General features: G+C 39.2%; 1 protein-coding gene across 1 annotated transcript; it reads left to right on the top strand.

The window, feature by feature from the left end:
- Positions 1-1,458: 1,458 nt before the first annotated feature.
- LOC122315226 (30S ribosomal protein S1 homolog B) lies at positions 1,459-21,931 on the top strand. The gene is made up of 10 exons (XM_043131037.1): positions 1,459-1,830; positions 1,975-2,134; positions 6,273-6,334; positions 7,881-8,040; positions 8,160-8,280; positions 9,337-9,418; positions 9,511-9,614; positions 21,348-21,426; positions 21,518-21,568; positions 21,653-21,931. The coding sequence occupies exons 1-10, from the start codon at positions 1,567-1,569 to the stop codon at positions 21,734-21,736; spliced, it is 1,167 nt and encodes a 388-aa protein (XP_042986971.1). The 5' UTR covers positions 1,459-1,566; the 3' UTR covers positions 21,737-21,931.

Below are 21,931 nucleotides of genomic sequence, written 5' to 3'. Positions count from 1 at the left end.
AAAGAGGAAATATTGGGATCAGCCACTATTCATTAATGTACACCACACACATTATAAAAAAACATCTATATATCCTATAAAAAGCATCCTTACACTCTATAAAAACCTATAAGTGTGTGGTGTGCAGCATGAATAGTAGCTGCTCCCTAATAAATACCTCAAATAAATTATCAGCTGGAGTATACCCTCAATCGTGTGGAGTTATATGTAATTTTGTAAGATTTTATAATTTATTGTTGTAAACATGCCATATCACAGAATTGACAATTTTTATAGGATTAATGGTTGAAGAGCGATGATATTGGGCGAAGGTTATGACAGGCGATGGAACAAGCTTAGGAGAGAGCTTCTTGGGGGTGACAGAATTTGCTGGGTGCACTGGCGTTATCCGGCTATGGCGAACCGCCAGACCCAGTTTGGTCCACAGTGGTCTGGGTTCGTGCAGGGGTAGTTGGTTCTCCACAGGATTAGGGGTGTAACCGGTTCGGTTTGGTCCGGTTTTAAACAAAATTTAGGACCGAACTGGTATATACCGGTTTTATACTTTTTAAAACCGATTACGCACCGGTTACCCTCCTAAACCGGTACTCCGATTTTATTAGTTTCCTGTCGGGTGCGGTCCGGTTTTACCGGTTTTAATGTACTATATTATATATTATATAATATATATAATATAGTATATAAATCTATAGTGATAATATATTGTATAATATTATAATTATATTATAGACTATAATGATATATTATAATATATAATATAATGATATATTATATTATATTATAATATATAGTGATATAGTATAAGTATAATTATTAATATGCACTATATAATATTACTATAACTATTAATACAATAAGCAAAATTATATAAGATTTTAAAATTTAATATTATATTAATTAGTAATTTATCATATAGTATAAAACTATTTTATATATAGTTATATATTATATATAAATATTATATATAATATAAAAAATTAAAATCTATATATAAATCGGTCCAGTCCAGTCCGGTCCAGTTTTAGAAAAAGAAAAATTGGAACCGGACCGATTTTAACCGGTTTTAAGAAAACTAAAACCGATACCAGATCGAACCAACTTCAGAACCGGACCGATGCTACCGGTTTGATCCGATCCGATCCGATTTACCGATTTATCTGTTTTTTTTTTACACCCCACACAGGATGAAGTTCGAATGATTTTTCCGCGTTCTCTTCTCAGAATTTACTTCATTGATTTAATCAGATGAGATCAGATTTACTGTGCCTGATGTAAAACTTCCGATGCGACTTGTTTTGATTGTGGCTGTTAAATGGCCCCTATCAGCCCCACCGTTCCAAAGAGTAGCCAACTACATTTATGTATACTGCAGTAGAAAACTGATTCGTAAATCAACTTATAATACCATGAATTTCGACAAGATTTATAACGGAGATTTTGTGGGCGAAGACATGACACTTGGAAAATTCATTATCCAACCCAATCCAATCCAGATGCAGCGTGCAGCTACTCAACCCCCCACCCCACCTCTCTTCCATTCTCTTTCTGCGACTCGTTGCCAAAAGCATGTCAATATTCAGCGCTGCAACGCTAGGATCAGTCCCCTCCGGCTTTTACTTTCTCTCCAACATCTTCACCAGCGACGCCTCTTGTACTCTTTCTCCTCCCTTTCCTTCTCTCGTAAACCATTCCAAATTCTATAAACATTGCCACAAGTCTCCTTCCGGCAGAAGCTCCTTCCACGCGGCCAAAATCTTCGTCTCCGCCAATGCGAATACCCAAGTTCTCGACGGCGAGTCCGCCTCACCCGATTCCGTTCGACAAGCTCGGGTGTGTCTATGACTCTAATCGCCTATAGTGCATTAATGGAAGAGCTTTAAGCTTTGTCTTGTTTGATTGTTTTATGTTCCATTGCAGTTGAATTCACTTAATATTATTCATTCGATCTAATATTTAGTTTCTGCGAAGATGTAGGTATCTGCTGATTGGAAAGCAGCAAGGTCTTACCATGAGAGTGGGTTCATCTACGAGGGCCGGATTGAAGGTCATAATGGCGGAGGTTTGCTGGTCCGTTTTTTTTCTCTTGTTGGGTTTCTGCCATTCTCACAATTGAGTCCATCTCACTCTTGTAAAGGTACAAATTTTCATTGTTTCTGGTCATACTTCTGTTTTGGGTTTTTTTTTCCCCCTCTTCTATTTGTTTTCCTTTCTTGTTTCTTCCCTTTATACTCTTTTTGTTTGATCGGGGATGTATTTGAGTGTGTTTCCATCTCCCTTATAGTTAATATCTTAAGGTCAAAGAAAACTTCAGAATGCATGTATGATTGAATCTTCCTCGATACTATCTTTTTGGAACTCTCGCCTGTTTAATGGTCAGTAGTTACTTGGACCGACTGGAACGACGAACCAACGTTAATTATCGCATTGATAAACTTTGACCAACACAGGAACAACAAGTTTTAGTAAAAATTGAGTGGTGCTTGCGGAGAAGATGGAGAGGAACTGTGAAAATCTTATTCATACAGTCCTTTACACAATTTATAAAGGCATATGAAACAGCTATGATCGTTCATTGCACTTCCACCATTTTCTTTGGTGTCTTGTTATTCATACTTTGTATCTTCTCGATCATTTTTAATGGTCTTAGAGTGGTGAAATACTTGCTTTTAAGGCTTCTGGCATTAGTTCTTATTTTCAAATTATTTATGCCAAAGTTGAGCAAAGGAGGACTTTGCATCAACTCCTCTTACACAAGTGTTAACCCAAAGTTTGTCTGCACAAGTCTCTCTCGTCAGAAGCGTAACTGATGCCAGTTGCACAAGGGCTGGGTTTCATGGATTAACACTAAAACTACGTTGTCTGCCTCCACATAATAATAATGCACAGGCACTGTGTGTTTTGTTTGCATTTGTAGAAATCCAAACACCCTTTTATGTAAGCTGGGTTACATGTTGGTCTAGCTGTATCAGTCTACTTAGAGACAGGAATGTGATTTCATGCTCGCTAACATCTGGACAATTAATTCAAATGTTTAATATTGGCTTTTTCTTTGGCGTTGGTGTGCTGTCCTTTGAGAACATTCTGCTTAAAATGTTTAAGGTTAACAGAAAGTTTGGAGGACAATTTAATTTCAAGTAAAACCTCCAAAAGGCTTGTCTGTATAAATATGACGTAATTATGTTGGGAGACATTCTTGTATTTGATTTTTCATGATAGAAATCATTTTTATGATAGTAGATGAAATTTTTTTTTAAATAATGATGATGACTCGAGTTTTCATGGTTGAAATTTGAAAATGCAGTGATCTCGCTTCCTTTCTCTCTTTCCCAATTATTTTTTGTGTAATCCACTCATCTTTGCATGTACCGTCTGTCATCAATTTCATTCTTTCAGCTATTTAGCAAATAATTAGTAATCTTAACAAGAGAAAATTAAGCTTGAAATTTGAACTCGGGAATGACAAAGGCATTATAGTTTCTAATCTTCTCGTATATACTTGCTTCATCACTTTTTTTATTAGTAAGGAAATTTTATTCAAAGCGCAAAGGGGCACAAGCGAAGTACACACCCATATGTTTTTTGCATTTAACTTTTCCTTGTTCATGCGTTAGAACAACCCTCATCGTAAATGAAATAAACTTTAACCAAGAAGCTACATATTATGAATCAGATGCAAAACAGGCAGCATTATCTGCAAACAATAACTATTAACTCAGGCGGAGACCCAGTCTACAAGTTAATTAATACATCTGAAACAAGGGGCTGAGTTAAAAAATTCAGAAGAATAATCCCTCTAATGACAATGTTCTATCCCAAACAGGAATTCTTGATTTCCTGCAACTGGTACGGCCTCTGTATGTCGTGGAGAAGGCCTCTCCTGTTCCATTATCACCAGATTGAATTCTCTTGTCACTTTCAGCCCAGATTGAGCAGCCCTGGCTACTACTAAAGTAGCCTTTTTCCATATGATTAGGATAGTTAATGGGGGGACCAGAGGTTGGTACCCTCTACCTAGGCATAACCATATTAATGTCCTATACATCACTGGGGAGCCCCTCAAGAGGGGTCTAGATGCCGAGGAGCTGCAAACACTCCCTCGCTATGAACTTGAGCCATAGCTTAATCCCAACCCCGCAAGGGAAAAGTGGTACTAAGCCAGACAGCTGGAATAATGGGCATGGGTTTCATTTCTTTAACACTGTGGCCACTCAAATTCGTGAAGGGTGAAGGTACCTACTAAGGTGGCGTTCTTCAGTTGGGTGGTTGCTCTAGGGAAAGTATTGGCCACGGATACCCTTAGAAAATGTGATTTGTATAAAGCTGATTGGTGTGTCATGCAAGAAGGATGATGAGGCTGTAAATCATCTTTTTTTACATTGTGAGGTGGCAAAGTCTTTGTGGAATGAGGTTATTGGTTGGACAGGTTTATGTTGGGTGAGGCCTAAAGAAGTCGTGGATCTCCTTGCATGTTAGTGTGGTTTTGAGGCAAGGAAATGGGCTGCTGCCAGATGGAGAATGATTCCTTTGTGTTTAATGTGGTGTTTATGGCTGGAAAGGAATGGGAGATTTTTTGAAGACAGAGCATTCTTTTGAAGATCTTCATTATTTTGTCTTTTCTACTTTGAGTTTGTGGGCTAGGATCTTTGTAAGGAATGATGATAATGTACTGAATCTGTTTCTGTCATAGTTTCCTGCTTTATAATGTGTAGTAGGTATTTTCTTTGTATATTTCCTGTGTACTTGGGCTGTGCCTATTCTTAGTAATAAAATTCTTATTAATTATCAAAAAAAATTCTTGAACTCCCATCTACTGAACCACATGAGTAAGCTTCTTACCACAAAGCCAATGCCTTTAATGGTACTCTTGAAGTAGTCGTCATAAAAGACTTTTTTTTCCTTTTGATAAGTCTATTGTAGTAACCCAAGGGAAGCCGGCCGTATATAGGCTTTTATTGCAAAAGAATTCTTCAATAATACAATTAGAGCCCCTTGGAATCATTATAAATCACAATAGTTTCTCCTTTCACTTAATGTGAGATCTCATGCACCATCCTCTCTTATAAAAGCTTTGCCCTTGATATTGCAATAGTCTATTAGGTTCACTGTACATGTTACCAACTTGTCTCATTCAAACCTCCTCCCACATGTTTTCGGAAAACCAAATTCATGACACATAGCACTTCTATTTTGCATACAAGTGATCTCTATTTTGCATACTCATAGCACTTCTACAGAAAATAGAATTGAATATTCATGAACTCGCTGCATTAATCTCTCCTAAGCCTAGTTTTCAAGACCAAATCTGCTATATTTTCACAACAGCCCACAATGCTAGGGTAAAGAATGGTCAACTCTTGAAGTTCAATACAAAATAAAATTAGTGCCAGTAAAGAAATTCTGCTGCTTTACTATAAATCCTTAAATTCTATCGAAAACCAGGCTTAGGAGAGAGACAAGAGACAGAGGGTCACTTCTTTTAAGAATGGGGGTATGTACTTTTTAGAGGTTGAAAAACTACCTAGAACCACAGCCCACTTCTTGGTAATTCTCATGTGGTTTTCTCCAAGTAGAAACTGTAAAGTGCATACTATGCATTTATTGGGTTGGATTATATTGTTTTTTCTGCTCAAGAGATTTTGAAAGGAAGACCTTTCTACTAATGGGAGAGATGATAATAACAAGAGAAGGCCAACAAAGATAATAACAACAGAAGGCCAATAGAAAAAGGTCCCTTCCTTGGACGCTTCAGAGGATGTTCACTGAACTTCTAAATTGTAAGTAGTAAACGATTCAGGCTTAGAGCTTTAGGCAGTGAAATCGTTGCAAACCGCTGCAAATATACCTTAAAACAAAACCTACCTTCTACAAGTCAAAAAATAAGAGAAGGAAATTCAACTTCGCCTAACGTTAGGAGTCCCATCCCCCAAAAAAAAGAAAAATCTATTTGCACAACTACACACTAATATGTGCACCAATCTAATGTGATTGGTCAAAAAGTAAATTTTATTAAAAACAGTGTTAATTTAAATTTTGAATATGAAGGAATCAGTATTGGTACGCAGATTAGTACACGACTTTACTTGTACGTAGCAAAACTCAAGAAAAAAGAAAAAATCCTATCTCCTCCCCCCCCCCCCCCCCCCCCCCCCCCCGGGCGCAGCTATACAATTACTGTTGATTAGAGTAATTTTGTGTTGCCAACTTACTTTTATGTAAAGTGAACTTCATATTGTTGCTAATATACTGAAAAGGATTGATGCCATTTTATGCAGAACCACAGAAAAGTATCCATGAGATTGCCAAAGGTTTAAATGGATCAGTCATTTCCACAAAGGTAATTACCTATGATACTTGAACTGTGCTACACTTCAGACTCTACCTCTTACACCAGTCAAATCTTATCTCTAAGTTTGTGTCAACTCCTTGAATAATATATGATGTCCTAGCATATACTTATGCTTCTTTAGGTTCCTATTGTGAGAACTGAGAAATCGATTTTGAGGATGCACATCATTTAACAGAACCCAAAACTGACATTTCTGCTGTAGACCTTTGTTGCATCTGAAAATTCAAGTATATGAACATCAGGGGATGTTTTAGGTTGTGTTTGGCCACAAGGAATTTTCATCTTAAACATAAAATTCTCATCTCATCATTACAACTTTCTCAAATTCCCATACAAAATATAATAAACAATATAACTTTTTCTTAACTTTTTCAAATTCCAATACAATAATAATATTAAAATATAATATTTTAATATTTAATCTTAAAACTCAAAATTCTCATATGAGAATTCTTAATAACCAAGCAGAACCTTAAGCTCTCCAGAATATTGCCTCTGTAAACAGTGCTGCCTCCATGAATATTTGGTAGTACAAGTTTCCCAGTTGAACCTCATTACTCACTGCTGGAAATTCATTACCCAGCAATAATTTCTAACAGAGCAAGAATTTACACAATCACCACAGCCCAGGAATCTGAGTGACACAATAGCATGGGCGTACACAAACATGGGGTTTTTTTTTTTTTTTTTTGGGGGGGGGGGGGGGGGGGGGTGATGTATCAATGAGTGTGCATTATAAGATTTGAATGTTAGAGCCGAGTAATAGCTCTCTCAACCTGTAACATTCACCCTCCAGCTATCCAGCTAAACCTCACATTTAGCATGTGCTGGAAACTGAATAGACTGGCTCATAAAGGCTGGGTCAGTTTCATTGATCGGTGTCTTAGGCCAGGATCACAATCAATCCACAGCTAGACTTTACTCTCTACAGTAGGAGTGCTATTAAGTTTGAGGCCACAAAGCATGCCGAAGATGACAATGGCTGTCACAAAAATATTAGGCACCTCTTTGTTAATAAGATGTTCTGCTACCAGGTTGAGTTTTGAGGTTCAGCTGATATCTGGATTTCTGAGGGTGTGTTCAGGGAGTAGATGAGAGCACAGATTGTTTTCCATTTTGAAGTACTACTTTTTCCTTTACAAAATTTCCCAGATTGAATCTCAGCCCTCTTAGTTTCAGAATTCTTTCGGGACCTTCCAAAATTTGCTTTCAATAAATTGTAGTGGAGGAACCGGATATGGTCATCTTCTGCCCTCTCTTTGAGATATATATTGGCCAAGTCTTGGTACAAAAGTTGATTCTGTTGAATACTCTTCAAATATTTTCTTCCAAATTAGAATCTAGAAATAGGGATTTTACTCATGTCATATATCTTCTTAGGCTACTTATAATCTGAAAGTGTGAGGTCCTTTAAGACATTACATTTCCATCATTTTATAATGATTGAAGAATAAAATTGTTTTTCCTTCTTACATTATGGTGGTTCAAGAGATGTTCTTAATATGCATACTACCTTAGTTTCTTGTTGTATTAGGTAATCCAAGCAGATGAGGAGAACAAGAAGTTGATAGTCTCTGAAAAGGAAGCTGCCTGGTCAAAGTATTCTGAACAAGTTGAAGTAGGGGATATTTTTGAAGCAAGAGTGGGTTCTGTTGAGCACTATGGTGCTTTTATCCATTTACGCTTCCCTGATGGTATGTTCTATTTTGATTCATGTGTTTTTTAGTTTTCTTTAATATTTTTATGGAAATTTTAAATGGAATATTATTTTTTATAAGTAACTTTTAAATGAAATCTTAAAACTATGATGCAGGTTTTTATCATCTCACAGGACTGGTGCATGTCTCGGAGGTTTCATGGGATTTGGTTCAGGATGTAAGAGACATCCTAACCGAAGGCGATGAAGTAAGGGTAAAAGTTACAAGTGTTGATAGGTTAGCTCACAGTACTTACTAGCTGATTTCCATTTTTTTTTTTTTTTAATGTTATTTGCCTGAAGGTGAAGTATGGATGAAAGTTATAGCTGTTTTTTTTTTAAAGCTTCTAATAATTTTAGGTCTGTTTGGTTGTGTTTTATTGTCTTTTTGAAGGAATGTCCTTGACATTCCTCTGGGAAACCTTTTTCTTTGGATAACTAGATTTGATAATTTTGTTGGAGCAATTATTTTCTTAGGCTTTCTCATTTTCTTGCCTCAAAAATGTAAGTCGTCCTGCAGTTGAGCAGTTGCTAGCTCTTCATCAGTTTGTTCTGGCATGACCCACTGTATTTGTTTAACTCAAAGTATTTACCGTGATGATTTGTTCTGGGTGGGTATGATAATCAATTATAGTCTCGAAAAAATGTATTCCCACTTGGTCATACACAATTTGTATCTAGATCCCAAAATTCGGTAGCATCCAATTATACCCCAGACACATAAAAAAGAACTTTTACCCCAGGCAGAGTTGTTAAGCATGAAGTGAGGAGATTTTCAAGATGCTGAGCCAACAATTAATACCATCATTGAGCATACTGGCCGTTTCTGGTAACTTTTTTGAAAATATTAGAATAAGAACTAAATCATACTCAATTTGATCAAATTTTGACTGGACAGTGGAAATTTAATGCATGTTTTTTTTTTTTTCTACGGAAAGAACTTCCTCTGTATGCATTGCAAAATTGGCTTGTGTACAAGGGTCCTTCCTAGCAGACAAGACGTGCATTTTCTGGTTTGTGTCATGACTGATGAGCAGTCGTGTTTAGGAGGATAAATTGTTGGGCATTCTCTATTGAGGTTCTCGTGCCCTGATTCTTTAAGTAACTAAATTAATGAACTTTGAGAACCACTAAATCTCTTTTCATTTGATATTGAGATTGCAAGGCAGTGTTTACAACAAAAAGGAAATGAGTTTTTATTTGTCATAAGCTTACCTTCTTTCCCGTACCATCATGTGCGTGAATATAAGTTTTAGCAGCAACTATGTGGGATTTTCACAAATAATCTATTCAGGGAAAAGTCGAGGATTACCCTGTCAATCAAACAGTTGGAGGAGGATCCACTTCTAGAAACTTTGGACAAGGTTATACCTCAGGTTTGTTTATGCCCTTTGATCATGTTTTTTATTAGAACCATATCCACTGAACAAAGCACAGCTCCGTTATTAACGAATGGTACATTTCACAGGATGCTTCTGCTGCTCCTGATTTGTTGAGCAATAGCAATATCAGTAATATTGAACCTCTTCCAGGGCTTGGAACAATATTTGAAGAGCTATTACGGGAAGACGGGTATGAATTCATCATCACTTGACTAATGAGCATTAAACACTGAGGGTTTTGTTGAATGGATGCATAAAAAATATAATTACTATGTGAGAGTGAGCTAACATGCTGTGAAAGTTCAGTTTTCCAAAGCTTTCATAGTTAGAGCTGTCAAGATAAGTAAAAAAAGGATGAATGAATGGCCGAATGGTTGGCCTTGTGATTTCTCTCTATTATATATACTGTACAAAGAATTCTATACATGAAAAGAGCTACGTATATGCTACTGTTATTCCTATACAATCTGTCAAATATTAAGCTAATTACACGGAAGAGTAAATCACGGAAATAAGTATGAAACAAATATGGACAGCAAAGCTGTCCATTGATAGCCCCCCTCAAATTGATGCGGGTTGATCAACAAGCATCAATTTGCTACTTAGGAAGTAGTGTCGATGACGAGTAAGAGCCTTGGTGAAGATATCAGCAATTTGTAGTTCAGTAGAAATGTGTGGAAGAGTGATAACACGAGCGTCGAAAGCTTCACGAATAGAGTGACAGTCAACTTCAATATACTTGGTGCGCTCATGATAGACAGGATTGGTCGTGATTTGAATTGCACTTGTATTATCGGCATGTAAAGGAGTAGGATCAGTCTCAGAGAAGTCTAACTCAGCAAGCAATCCTCGAAGACAAATAATCTCAGAACAAGCAAGAGACATCGCTCGGTACTCAGATTCTGTAGAGGACTTAGAAACTCTGTCTTGCTTCTTACTCTTTCAGGAGATCAATGCATCACCTAAGAACACACACCAACCAGTGATGGAGCGACGTGTATCAGCACAACCAGCCCAATCAGCATCGCTATAAGCAACAAGACGGGGAGAATTTCCTGCAGGAAAGAATAAGCCACGAGCAGAAGTGCCCTGAACATAGTGTATGATCCTACAGACAGCAGCCAAATGGAGATGACGAGGAGTCTGAAGAAACTGACTAACTTGCTGTACAGCAAAAGAAATATCTGGTCTAGTGATGGTGAGATAGACAAGGCTACCCACCAATTTCCGATATAAACTAGAATCAACAAGTAAGTCACCCTCCTCTTTGCGAAGCTTGATGTTTAACTCCATGGGAGTATCGACAGAGGTAGCTTCCTGCAGTCCAGCTGTAGCCACCAAATCACTAGCATACTTGTGTTGATTGAGTGAAATACCCGAGGAACTACGATGCACCTCAAGACCCAAAAAATATATGAGAGACCCAAGATCTTTCATATGAAAGGATTCTGAGAGATGAGTCTTAAGCTGGACAAGTAAAGCAGAATCAGAACCAGTGATCACAATATCATCAACATAAACCAAAAGGACAACAATACCCATGTTCGATTTCCGAAGAAATAATGAAGTGTCATACTTGCTCTGCTTGAAGGAAAATTCTTGTAAAGTGGTTCGAAATTTATCAAACCAGGCCCTCGGAGCTTGTTTGAGACCATAAAGAGAACGACAAAGTTTACACACATTGGAGGTCAGAGAGGGAAACAATCCCAGAGGTGGCTTCATATAAATACACTCTTTAAGATCCCCGTGAAGAAAAGCATTCTTAACATCCATCTGATGTAGTGGCCAATCATTGGAAGCAGCAAGAGCTAGAATCGTACGAACAGTAGTCATCTTAGCCACAAGAACAAAGGTCTCCTCATAATTGACACCATATTCCTGATTATTCCCAAGAGCAACAAGCCAAGCTTTATAACGATCCAAACTTCCATCAGAGCGAACCTTGACTGAGTAAACCCATTTGCAACCCAGAGGAACTATAGTGGAAGGACAAGGCTCAATGTCCCAGGTGTGATTGGCCTCTAGAGAGACAATTTCTTCCTGCATAGCTGGCGCCAACAGTCATGCTTGACAGCATGTGAGTAGCATGTAGGAATATCAAAATTGGACAATGCAGCAGTCAGAGCTGAAACAGAATTGCCAGAAGAAAACCCATATCTATCCGGGGGTACAGACACTCAAGAAGAGCGACGTGCCAAAGGCTCTAGAGGTGCAGCAACTGACTGATGCCGGTGTATGTTAGGATCAGATATTGGGTTAGCCACCGGAAAAGACTGTGAGCAGGAGTGTCGCGTATACACCATACCTGGTTTAAAGTGAGAACTGACATGATGAAGATCTGAGAGCTGCTGCTCAAAGGAAGGAAGGACCACAGTAGAAGAAGAGGGCACAGATGACACAAGAAAGAAATGTTGATTTTCAAAGAAAACAACATTTCGAGAAATGTGTGTACAATGTAAAGTAGGATCATAGCAAACAAATCCCTTTTGACACACATTATATACCAAGAATGCACACTGAACAGATTGAGCAGATAATTTATGTCGCTCATGAGGAGGTAAATGAACAAAACATACACAACCAAAGATACGAAGATTATCATAACTAGGTTGCTGAGCAAACAAGCGGAAATAGGGAGACTCCATTTGTAATACTTGAGAAGGTAAACGATTAATCAAATGAATAGCAGTTTTTAGAGCCTCAACCCAGAACATGGATGGAATAGAAGATTCTAACAAAAGAGTACGTACCACATCAAGAAGATAACGATTTTTGCATTCGGCTACTCCATTTTGTTGGGGAGTAGCGGGACATGAACGTTGATGAATAATACCTTTAGAAGCCAAAAATGCCTGAAACTCAGTAGACAAATATTCACCACCAGAATCTGTGCGTAAAGTCTTAATAGTCACAGAAAATTAATTGTCAACATACGCTAAAAATTCAATGAAAGTACAAAAAACCTCAGATTTAGAACGAAAAAAATAAACCCAAGTGAATCTGCTATAATCATCAATGAAAGTCACATAGCATTTGAATTTGTCATGTGAACTAACCGGGAAAGGTCCCCAAACATCACTATGAATAAGCTCAAAGCAGCTAGAAGCTCTACTGGCATGCAAAGGATATGAAAGAATTTTACTTTTGTCAAGTTTACAAGAATCACACTGAAGAGGTAAAGAAGAACATTTTTTATTATCAAAAAAGCCAGAGTGCAATACATGAGATAGGATCTGAGTATTGGGATGGCCTAAATGACGATGTCACACCATACTTAGATCAGGAACATTATTACAAGCAAAAGACTGAATAGAAGAAACTGGAGAAAATGACGGAATAGGTAAAAATAGTGGAAACAAGCGCCCCACTTTAGGTCCTTTCGCGATCAGCTCCCTCGTTACCTGGTCCTGCACAACACAACCATTACTAGAAAAATTAACAGCACAATTGTTATCAACTAATTGACCAACAGAAATAAGATTCGTGGAAAGCTGAGGAGCAAGAAACACATTAGTATATGTAGATGAGGCATCTCCGACAGCAGCTATGGGTAGAGAACTGCCATCGGCAGTCTGAATAGCAGAGTGACCAGTATAGGGCCTGTAAACGAAAATGGAGAGAAAAGTGGGGAGAAAAATATTAATCACTTTCTTATATCCACAGTGTACACACAAGCATATATATATACCCTAAAACCAAGAGACACATATACCCCTATACAAACACATTATAGACAATATATTCTAACACTCCCCCTCAAACTGGGGCATATACATCATATAAACCCAGTTTGAAACAAATAGGTTTTAAACGACTCCAACACAAAGATTTAGTAAACACATCTGCGAGTTGATCTGCGGACTTCACAAAAGGCGTAGCAATGTCACCACTTAGTATCTTATCTCGAATGAAGTGACAATCAATCTCTATATGTTTAGTCCTCTCATGAAATACCGGGTTAGAGGCAATATGCAGTGCAGCTTGATTATCACAAAATAGCTGGAGAGGGATAGGAGCTGGAAACCCAATCTCTTGAAGAAAGTGTTGTAACCATGTCAGCTCACTAGTAGTATGTGCCATTGCCCTGTATTCCGCTTCCGCACTAGAACGAGCTACTACTGTTTGTTTCTTACTCTTCCATGTAACCAAGTTACCTCCTACAAAGGTACAATATCCAGTAGTAGATCTTCTATCTGAAGGAGATCCTGCCCAATCAGCATCTGAAAATGCTTCAACTCTAAGATGTCCATTTGGTCGATATAATATTCCAAGACCAGGTGCTCGCTTGAGATAACGAAGAATATGAACCACAGCATCCCAATGTGAGATCCTAGGCGTTTGTAAAAACTAACTCAGTACACTCACTGCATAAGAGATGTCTGGTCTAGTGATGGTAAGATAGTTCAATTTCCCAACAAGTCTTTGATACATACCTGGATCTCTAAACAGCTCCCCTTCTTCTTTCAAGAATTTACGATTGGGATCCATAGGGGTGTCAATAGGTCGTGCACCCAACATGCCGGTTTCTTCTAACAGATCGAGTACATATTTCCTCTGAGATAGGTTGATGCCCTCTTTAGATCTACTGACTTCAATTCCAAGGAAATACCTAAGTTTGCCCAAGTCTTTCGTCTGAAATTGATCATGTAAAAATTGCTTTAGTCTAATAATTCCAGCAGAGTCACTCCCAGTGATTACAATATCATCCACGTATACAACCAACAAAATGTGACCTGCATCACTATGCAAGTGAAATACCGAGTGGTCTGTTTGGCATCTGTGAAGACCAAAGTTCAATACAGCATCAGAGAACCTTCCAAACCATGCTCGAGGAGATTGTTTCAAGCCGTATAATGCCTTTTTCAACCTGCATACAGTACCTCGATACTCCCCCTGAGCAACAAACCCAGGTGGTTGCTCCATATAAACTTCCTCATGCAAGTCGCCATGGAGGAATGCATTTTTTACATCCAGCTGAAATAAGGGCCAGTCTAAATTAGCAGCAAGAGAGATTAGCACTCGGACAGAAGATATTTTGGCAACTGGAGAGAATGTCTCTTCGTAGTCAATGCCATAGGTTTGAGTATAGCCCTTTGCAACCAGGCGGGCTTTCAGACGTTCCACAGAACCATTAGGATGAAATTTGATAGTGTATACCCATTTACAGCCATCAGGTTGTTTACTAGGTGGTAGTGGAACAAGATCCCATGTGCCATTATGATGAAGAGCATCCATTTCACTTTCCATAGCTGTCCTCCATCCCGGATCAGATAATGCATCCTGAAGTGTCTTAGGAATAGAGAGTTTTGAAACTTGAGATGTAAAACATGAGAATGAAGGAGATAAGGCATGATATGAGACAAATTGACTAATAGGATGTTGAGTAACACAAGAACGACTACCTTTGCGAAGAGCAATAGGTAGAGAGTCTGAAGTACTGGGTAACTCAAGATCTGAAGATGGAGGCACGACTGGTTGGGGCAACTCAAGATCTGAAGATGGAGGCACGATTGGTTGAGACAACTCAAGATCTGAAGATGGAGGCACGACTGGTTGAGGCATGGGAGTCGGCGGCCGCGAGCGACGTGAGTAAACCTGCGGTTGTGAGGGAGATTGTGAGGGAGATAATGTAAGGGTAGGTAATGGTAGAGGGTCACACTCAACACTTGAAGATGTATTTGAAAAAAAAGGTATGGACTCAAAGAAGGTAACATCAGCACTTGTGAAATAGCGTCTAAGAGTAGGACTATAGCAGCGATATCCTTTTTGAGTCCGAGAATAACCAACAAAGAGACACTTGGTAGAACGGGGGTCAAGTTTATCAAAGCCTGGACCAAGGTTATGAACAAAGCAAACACATCCAAAGATTTTTGGTGGAAGAGAAAAAGGTGAAGATGACGGAAACAAGACGGAGAAGGGAGATGAACCATTAAGAATAGATGAAGGCATACGATTAATAAGATGACAAGCAGTAAGAACACCATCACTCCAAAACCGTTTAGGAACATGCATATGTAGCAATAGTGCTCGGGTTACATCTAACAAATGCCGATTTTTGCGTTCTGCCACCCCATTCTGTTGGGGTGTATATGAACATGATGTTTGATGAACAATTCCTTTGTCACTTAGGTAAGTAGCAAAGGCACCAGATAGATATTCCCTACCATTATCAGAACGCAAAATCTGAACTTTTTTATTAAACTGAGTTTTAATTTGTTTCCAAAACATTTGAAATATGGAAAGAAGTTCAAATCTGGCCTTTATCAAAAACAACCATGTCACACGAGAGTAGTCATCAACAAATGTAACAAAATATTGAAACTTGTTTGATTCAATGTTGATTGGTCCCCATATATCAGAGTGAACCAATTCAAAAGGACTCGATGCACGTTTATCAATACGAGGAACAAAAGACACACGATGGTGTTTACTAAGTTGACACGCTTCACAAGAAAAGGGGGACACACTCCCCAAGTTCTTAATTCGACACTTCAAAAGAGAAAGTGAGGGATGACCCAGGCGACAGTGCCATTCAAAAGCAGATGATGAGGGGGTTGTAAGAGCTCGAGTGGGTGACTGTTGAACATCAAGATAATACAGACCACCAGCTTCATGCCCCGTACCAATCTTGTTCCCCGTCTTGAGATCCTGAAAAACACATGAAGAGGGATAAAAGGTCACTGAACATTGTAAACTTTGAGTAATCCTACTAATAGACAACAAACTAAAAGGAAAACTCGGAGCATGTAGGACAGATGACAAGGATATGGAATCAGTGAGTTTAGTGGATCCAATGCCTGTAACTTTAGCAAGAGAACCATTAGCAAGAGTGACACTTTTTACAGATGGTACAGTATTTAATTTAGACAGGACAGAAGACAAACCGGTCAAATGTTCGTTAGCTCCTGAATCAATGATCCATGGACCCTGAGTGGGTGAAACAAGACATGCAGATGCTATACCTGAGTGGGTAAGAGTAGCTGTGGAAGATGAAGCCCCTGTGTGACCCAAAAACCGCTCATACTCCTCCTTTGATATACTGATCATATCTGAAGATCTGTTGGAGCTCGTTGGCTGTGAATCATCTTGAACAGTGGCTTGATTAGCAGACCCAGATGGTCTACCATGCAGATTCCGATTAGCAGACCCAGATGGTCTACCATGTAGATCCCAACAATAATCCACTGAGTGATTAGTGCGACCACAATGGGTGCACTTACGAAATTCACGACCTCGAGTGCGATTATCTCTTCCCCCACGTGCACCCCCACGTGCACCTCTTCCACTCTGACCTCCACGTCCAGCAGGAGCAACATAGGAAGCAGTTAAAGCAGATCTCTCGTTACTCTGATCAGAAGATAATGTAGCTCGTTGAAGTCGAGAGAATACATCAGGAAATGACGGAAGCTGTGGACTTGCCAAAATCTGAGACCGCACTGACTCATATTCCGGTTTTAAGCCAACCAGGAAGCGAACAATATTAAAATCTTCTCGTTGTTTCAGCATACTTGGAACATCAGAAGTGACGGGTTGATACACTTTGAGTTCTTCACATATGCCCATCACTTGAGAATAATATTCTTCCAGGCCCAAAGCATTCTGTTCCAACACGAAGAATTGTTTACACAACTCATAAATACGAGTTATGTTTCCAGCACCTGAATACATCTGTTTAAGATGCCCCCACACCTCTTGAGCAGTGTCAAAATGTATTAAACTCGAGCAGATACTAGGTTCAATACTAGTCAACATCAGAGATAATATTTGAGCATCTTCCTGCTCCCATTGAGCAAATGTAGGACTAGTCGAAGCAGGAATAGGATCAATCAGATGAGTACGGCGAAGACCCTTGCCTTTCAAAAACATTTCAACGGATCTCGACCACAGCATGTAATTCTTTCCATTTAACTTCACTGAAGTCATAGGCATATTGATATTTGGTGCAAGTGACATCGACTCAAATTTATTTGCCATGGGAAATATACCAATATATCACAACAGTCCACTTAGAAACAAAGATTTCACATAAAAATCATGAAACGTGGACCAAAACTGGAAAAAAACAATCTGGAAACGTAGAAATCCAGATTAAAAACCCAAATCCCGAGCCTGTATTGAGTGAAATAAGTCTGAACCGGTCAAAAAAGCGTTGTACCGGTTCGGAACCGGACTGTATCGGTCTGAAAGTCGCCGGAATCGGACTGTATCGGCCGAAATCGGCTCTGTTTCGGCCGGTATCGGCCTGTTTCGGCTCTGTATCGGCCGAAATCGGCCTGTTTCGGATCGGATCCGGTTCGAGGCCGGTATGCACTGTCTCGGATCGGGTCGGACTCGGATCGGGTCCGGGTTGGCCTCGGGTCGGGTCTGGCTTGTTTGGGCTGCGCCGGATAAGCCTATCCTAACCGAGGATAGGTTTAATCTATCCGTGTTACCAAACACGTTTTATTCCAACCTGGAATGAAACCCTATACAGGTTCAGGAGTATTCCTACTCCAGAACTAGAATACGAGTTTACCTGCAACCAAACGAAGCTGGATCGACGGACGGCAACCTCTTCCGGCGGCTGGAGACGACGGCAACCAAGCTTGGAGACAACAGAATCGGCCGGCGAGCTCACCCCTAGTGTCCAGTACCCGAGATGATGCCGGAACCTGGCCGGAAAACACTTCAACCACCACACGGCGCCGGCAACCACAAAAACCACACGGAAAGCACACGGAAACACTCCGGCGAGCACAAACACCACACGAGCTACACTTGAAAAATATTCTCAACCCACACAGAGCTCGGATTCGTGAGAATCGGCTCTGATACCATGTAAACGAAAATGGAGAGAAAAGTGGGGAGAAAAATATTAATCACTTTCTTATATCCACAGTGTACACACAAGCATATATATATACCCTAAAACCAAGAGACACATATACCCCTATACAAACACATTATAGACAATATATTCTAACAGGGCCGAACATGACAGAGATGTGTCATGGGAGTATTCGTCATGTGATTAGAAGCCCCTGAGTCCACATACCAAAGTGTAGTAGAAGTGTTACCTTGAAAGCCCATCGCAGATAATGCTGAAATGAGCATTTGTTGCACCATTTCAGGGGTGCAGTAAGTGGCGGCAGGGGATGCAAGATCAGAAGAAGCACCTGAAAAAGAGTCGTGTGCTACAGAAGTTGCTGCAGGAGGAACAGTAACAGAAGTCTGCAAAGCTTGGGCCCGATGATTCTGAGGACGGATACGGCATTCTTTGATAATATGACCCTTTTTCTTGCAATAAGAACAATACTTTTTAGGACAATTGGCAGCAATATGCCCATATTCTTTGCAACAAAAACACTGCAGATTTTTAGAAGTCATAGAGGATCCTCGTCCTTGGGCAGCATAAGCCACAGTGGTTGTCCCGGAACTGCCATGAGATTGCTCCAGAAGAACTTGAGTACTAAGACGTTGTTCTTCGCAAAGTAACTTACCAAAACAAACATCAAGAGAGAGAACAGGAGATCTATTCAGTAGAGAGGAGCGAATAGATTCATATTCCGGGCGTAGTTTCATAAGAAACTGATCACGTCGGCTAGTCTCATGAAGCTTCTGAATAGTCTAAAAAACGGCAACAGGAACATCCGTTATAACCAAATCGGTATATTCATGCCAAAGAGTCAAAAATGCCGAGTAGTAGTCTTGGATGGAAAGACTACCATGTTGAAACATGGCAATCGCATGTTCCAACTGAAAGCGACGAGCATCATTATCTTGATGATAAACCTTCTTCAAGTAATTCCACATGGATTGAGCGGAGCGATGCGCCCGCAAGTTGGTAACAATATGTGGCTCCACCGAACCAAAAAGCCAAGACATAATCCGAGCGTCAAGAACAGCCCATGAAGGAGTAGTCTTGGGTTTGTCAGAAGTGGATGGTTCGTCGACATCGGTACCGTCAAAATGACCCCAAAGATCTTTTTCCTTTAGAAAAAATTCAAACTGAAAAGCCCAAGTAGAGTAATTTTTGCCAATAAACTTGACACACACAGGTGTAGAGTCCATTGCAAACAAAAAAAAAATGGAACCCGAGACAGCAAAAAAATATTCAAAAAAAATTAAAAGAGACCGAGAGAAGGACCTGCTGCCAACAAATAAGAGAAGCCCAAAAAATATCCAGACCAAAAAATGTGCCGAAAACACCCACTCCAGACGAAAAAACGACACCCAAAAAAATACTTAGGAGACCGAGAAAAATACCCAGACCTGAAACAGAAGCTGCCGAAAGAGACCACTCCAAGAGAGGAACGTGTCGATAGACTGAGAGGTTGCCGAGAATGCTCAAACTGAAATAGAGACTGCCAAGAAACACTACCCCAGAAACAGAATGCCGAAAAACACAAGGCTGTGACGTCGGACGTGAAAAACCAGAAACAGAAGACGCCGAGATGTGTTGCAGAAGACACCGACACACCAACGCCGACACACGAAACCGAGAAAAAAGACCAAAAATATTCATGCGGGGGACAACAAACTGAGAGAAGAAAAAATTTTCAACCGGCTCTTGATACCATGTCAAGATAAGTCAAAAAAGGATGAATGAATGGCCGAATGGTTGGCCTTGTGATTTCTCTCTATTGTATAAACTGTACAAGGAATTCTATACATGGAAAGAGCTACGTATATGCTACTGTTATTCCTATACAATCTGTCAAATATTAAGCTAATTACACGGAAGAGTAAATCACGGAAATAAGTATGAAACAAATATGGAAACAAATATGGACAGCAAAGCTGTCCATTGACAAGAGCTAACGTCCAATATATGGAAGAAAGAGGTGTTTCCACGACTCTACCAATATGAGGGCTTTGTTCATTTGTAAATTTACACCTTATCCCATAAAACTGTGTAGTTAGAGCACATATCTAAATTTCAGTAAAAAGAGAAGGAAATACTACTCGAGGTGGATAAGATGCTATATATATAAAATAGGATGTACTTTTGAGCACCATTATTTTGAAAGACCCAGAAAGCAGAGCTCAGCTCACTTTTTCACTTGTTGAATCAAGAAAATGTTGGCGAAATATACTAGATTTTTAGTAACAAGAATATGTTGGCCGTAACTTGCTAAACCTTGTTACTTATCAAAAAAACCTTGCTAAACCTTGTTGTCCAAGTGTATTTATAAACGTAGTGACCTTCATGGAGGCTGAAGAAAAAATGAGCTCAAAGACAAAAGGAACCTCTAAATATGGTTACATTCAATACTTGGCTGAATTTGGCACCTTGGACTCTCTTTTATACTTGATTAGAGTCTTACTTTAGGATCTCTTTATTCAAACTAGCCTGCTGTACTTCTTCAAGATCTTTCATTAATTCTTTTATAACATTTTTTTCATTTTGATATTCTTTGTCAAGGATATTTGGTAATTGTGCTTAGTTGGACATAGACTGTAGCATTGATCCCTCGGGATTGGTCTAAATGTGGTATTTGTCTCATGTGGCCTCCATGTCTTAATACTGGCTTTAGTTGTCATTGTTCGTAACTCATTATTTTTCCATTGTCCAACTCCTATATAGGAATAATAGATTATAATATTTTGGAGCTTCTTTCTATTCTAGGCACTTCAAGTTTAGTTTTTTAGTTTACAGAGATGGATCTCGTTCTGAGAGTGACTCGATTCTAAAAATTTAGATGTGATACCCAGTAATTTATTCTTATTATTTAACTTCAGCATGAATTTAAATTTAAAGAAGCAGACCTAGCTTAAACAATCTTAGACCTGGACCCTATCATTTCAAATTCCAACTCTCTCACTCTCTCTCTCGGCTTTATGTCTATTTAGATCAAAACTTGCAAGCCTATTTAGAAGTTAAAAAACATAAGAATTTTTGGAAAAACAACTGATAAGGGTACTTTTTCTGCATGTAATTCAGTATAAATGATGTAAGAATCAGTAGGCAGGGATTTGAGAAACGGGTGGTTTCACAAGACCTACAGCTCTGGCTTTCAAATGTGAGTTCATTTTATTTGAATGAAATCAGCTAGTTTGTATACATCTTCATTTTTATCAATCTATTCACTTGATCATACTTCATTGCCACAGGCACCACCTACCAACCAGAAGTTCACTCTGCTTGCTCGTGCTGGAAGGCAGGCAAGTTTTTTGTAGCTTCTCTCTCTCTCTCTCTCTCTCTCTCTCTCTCTCTCTAAGTGCTATTGTTATCTTCTGTGGGTTCAGGTGCAAGAAATACATCTGACAACATCACTTGATCAAGAAGGTATAAAAAAGGCATTGCAGCGAGCATTAGAACGTGTGCCATGATCTTAATCCATGCTCCCATTCTAAGAATAACCAATGATTGTGGCTCCTGTACATAAAGTTACAGTCGATTTAGAATATGGCCATTGTAAGCTGTATATTTCATATCTACATGAGGTCACTCACTTCCTTTACTTTTCAGCTAGATTTTATAATTTGATTCCGTGGTGCGAATGCAATATTGAGATATTTCAATTC

Source organism: Carya illinoinensis, chromosome 1 (assembly GCF_018687715.1).
Source record: "Carya illinoinensis cultivar Pawnee chromosome 1, C.illinoinensisPawnee_v1, whole genome shotgun sequence".
NCBI lineage: Eukaryota > Viridiplantae > Streptophyta > Magnoliopsida > Fagales > Juglandaceae > Carya > Carya illinoinensis.
The sequence above is the reverse complement of the archived record's forward strand: the minus strand, read 5'-3'. Positions and strand labels throughout refer to the sequence as shown.

Excerpts from the sequence above, each read along its gene's own strand:
- LOC122315226 (XM_043131037.1), top strand. The coding sequence starts at position 1,567 with ATGTCAATATTCAGCGCTGCAACGCTAGGATCAGTCCCCTCCGGCTTT. Across the intron at positions 8,041-8,159 it reads CCATTTACGCTTCCCTGATG|GTTTTTATCATCTCACAGGA; the intron begins GTATGTTCTATT and ends ACTATGATGCAG. Across the intron at positions 8,281-9,336 it reads AAAGTTACAAGTGTTGATAG|GGAAAAGTCGAGGATTACCC; the intron begins GTTAGCTCACAG and ends TAATCTATTCAG.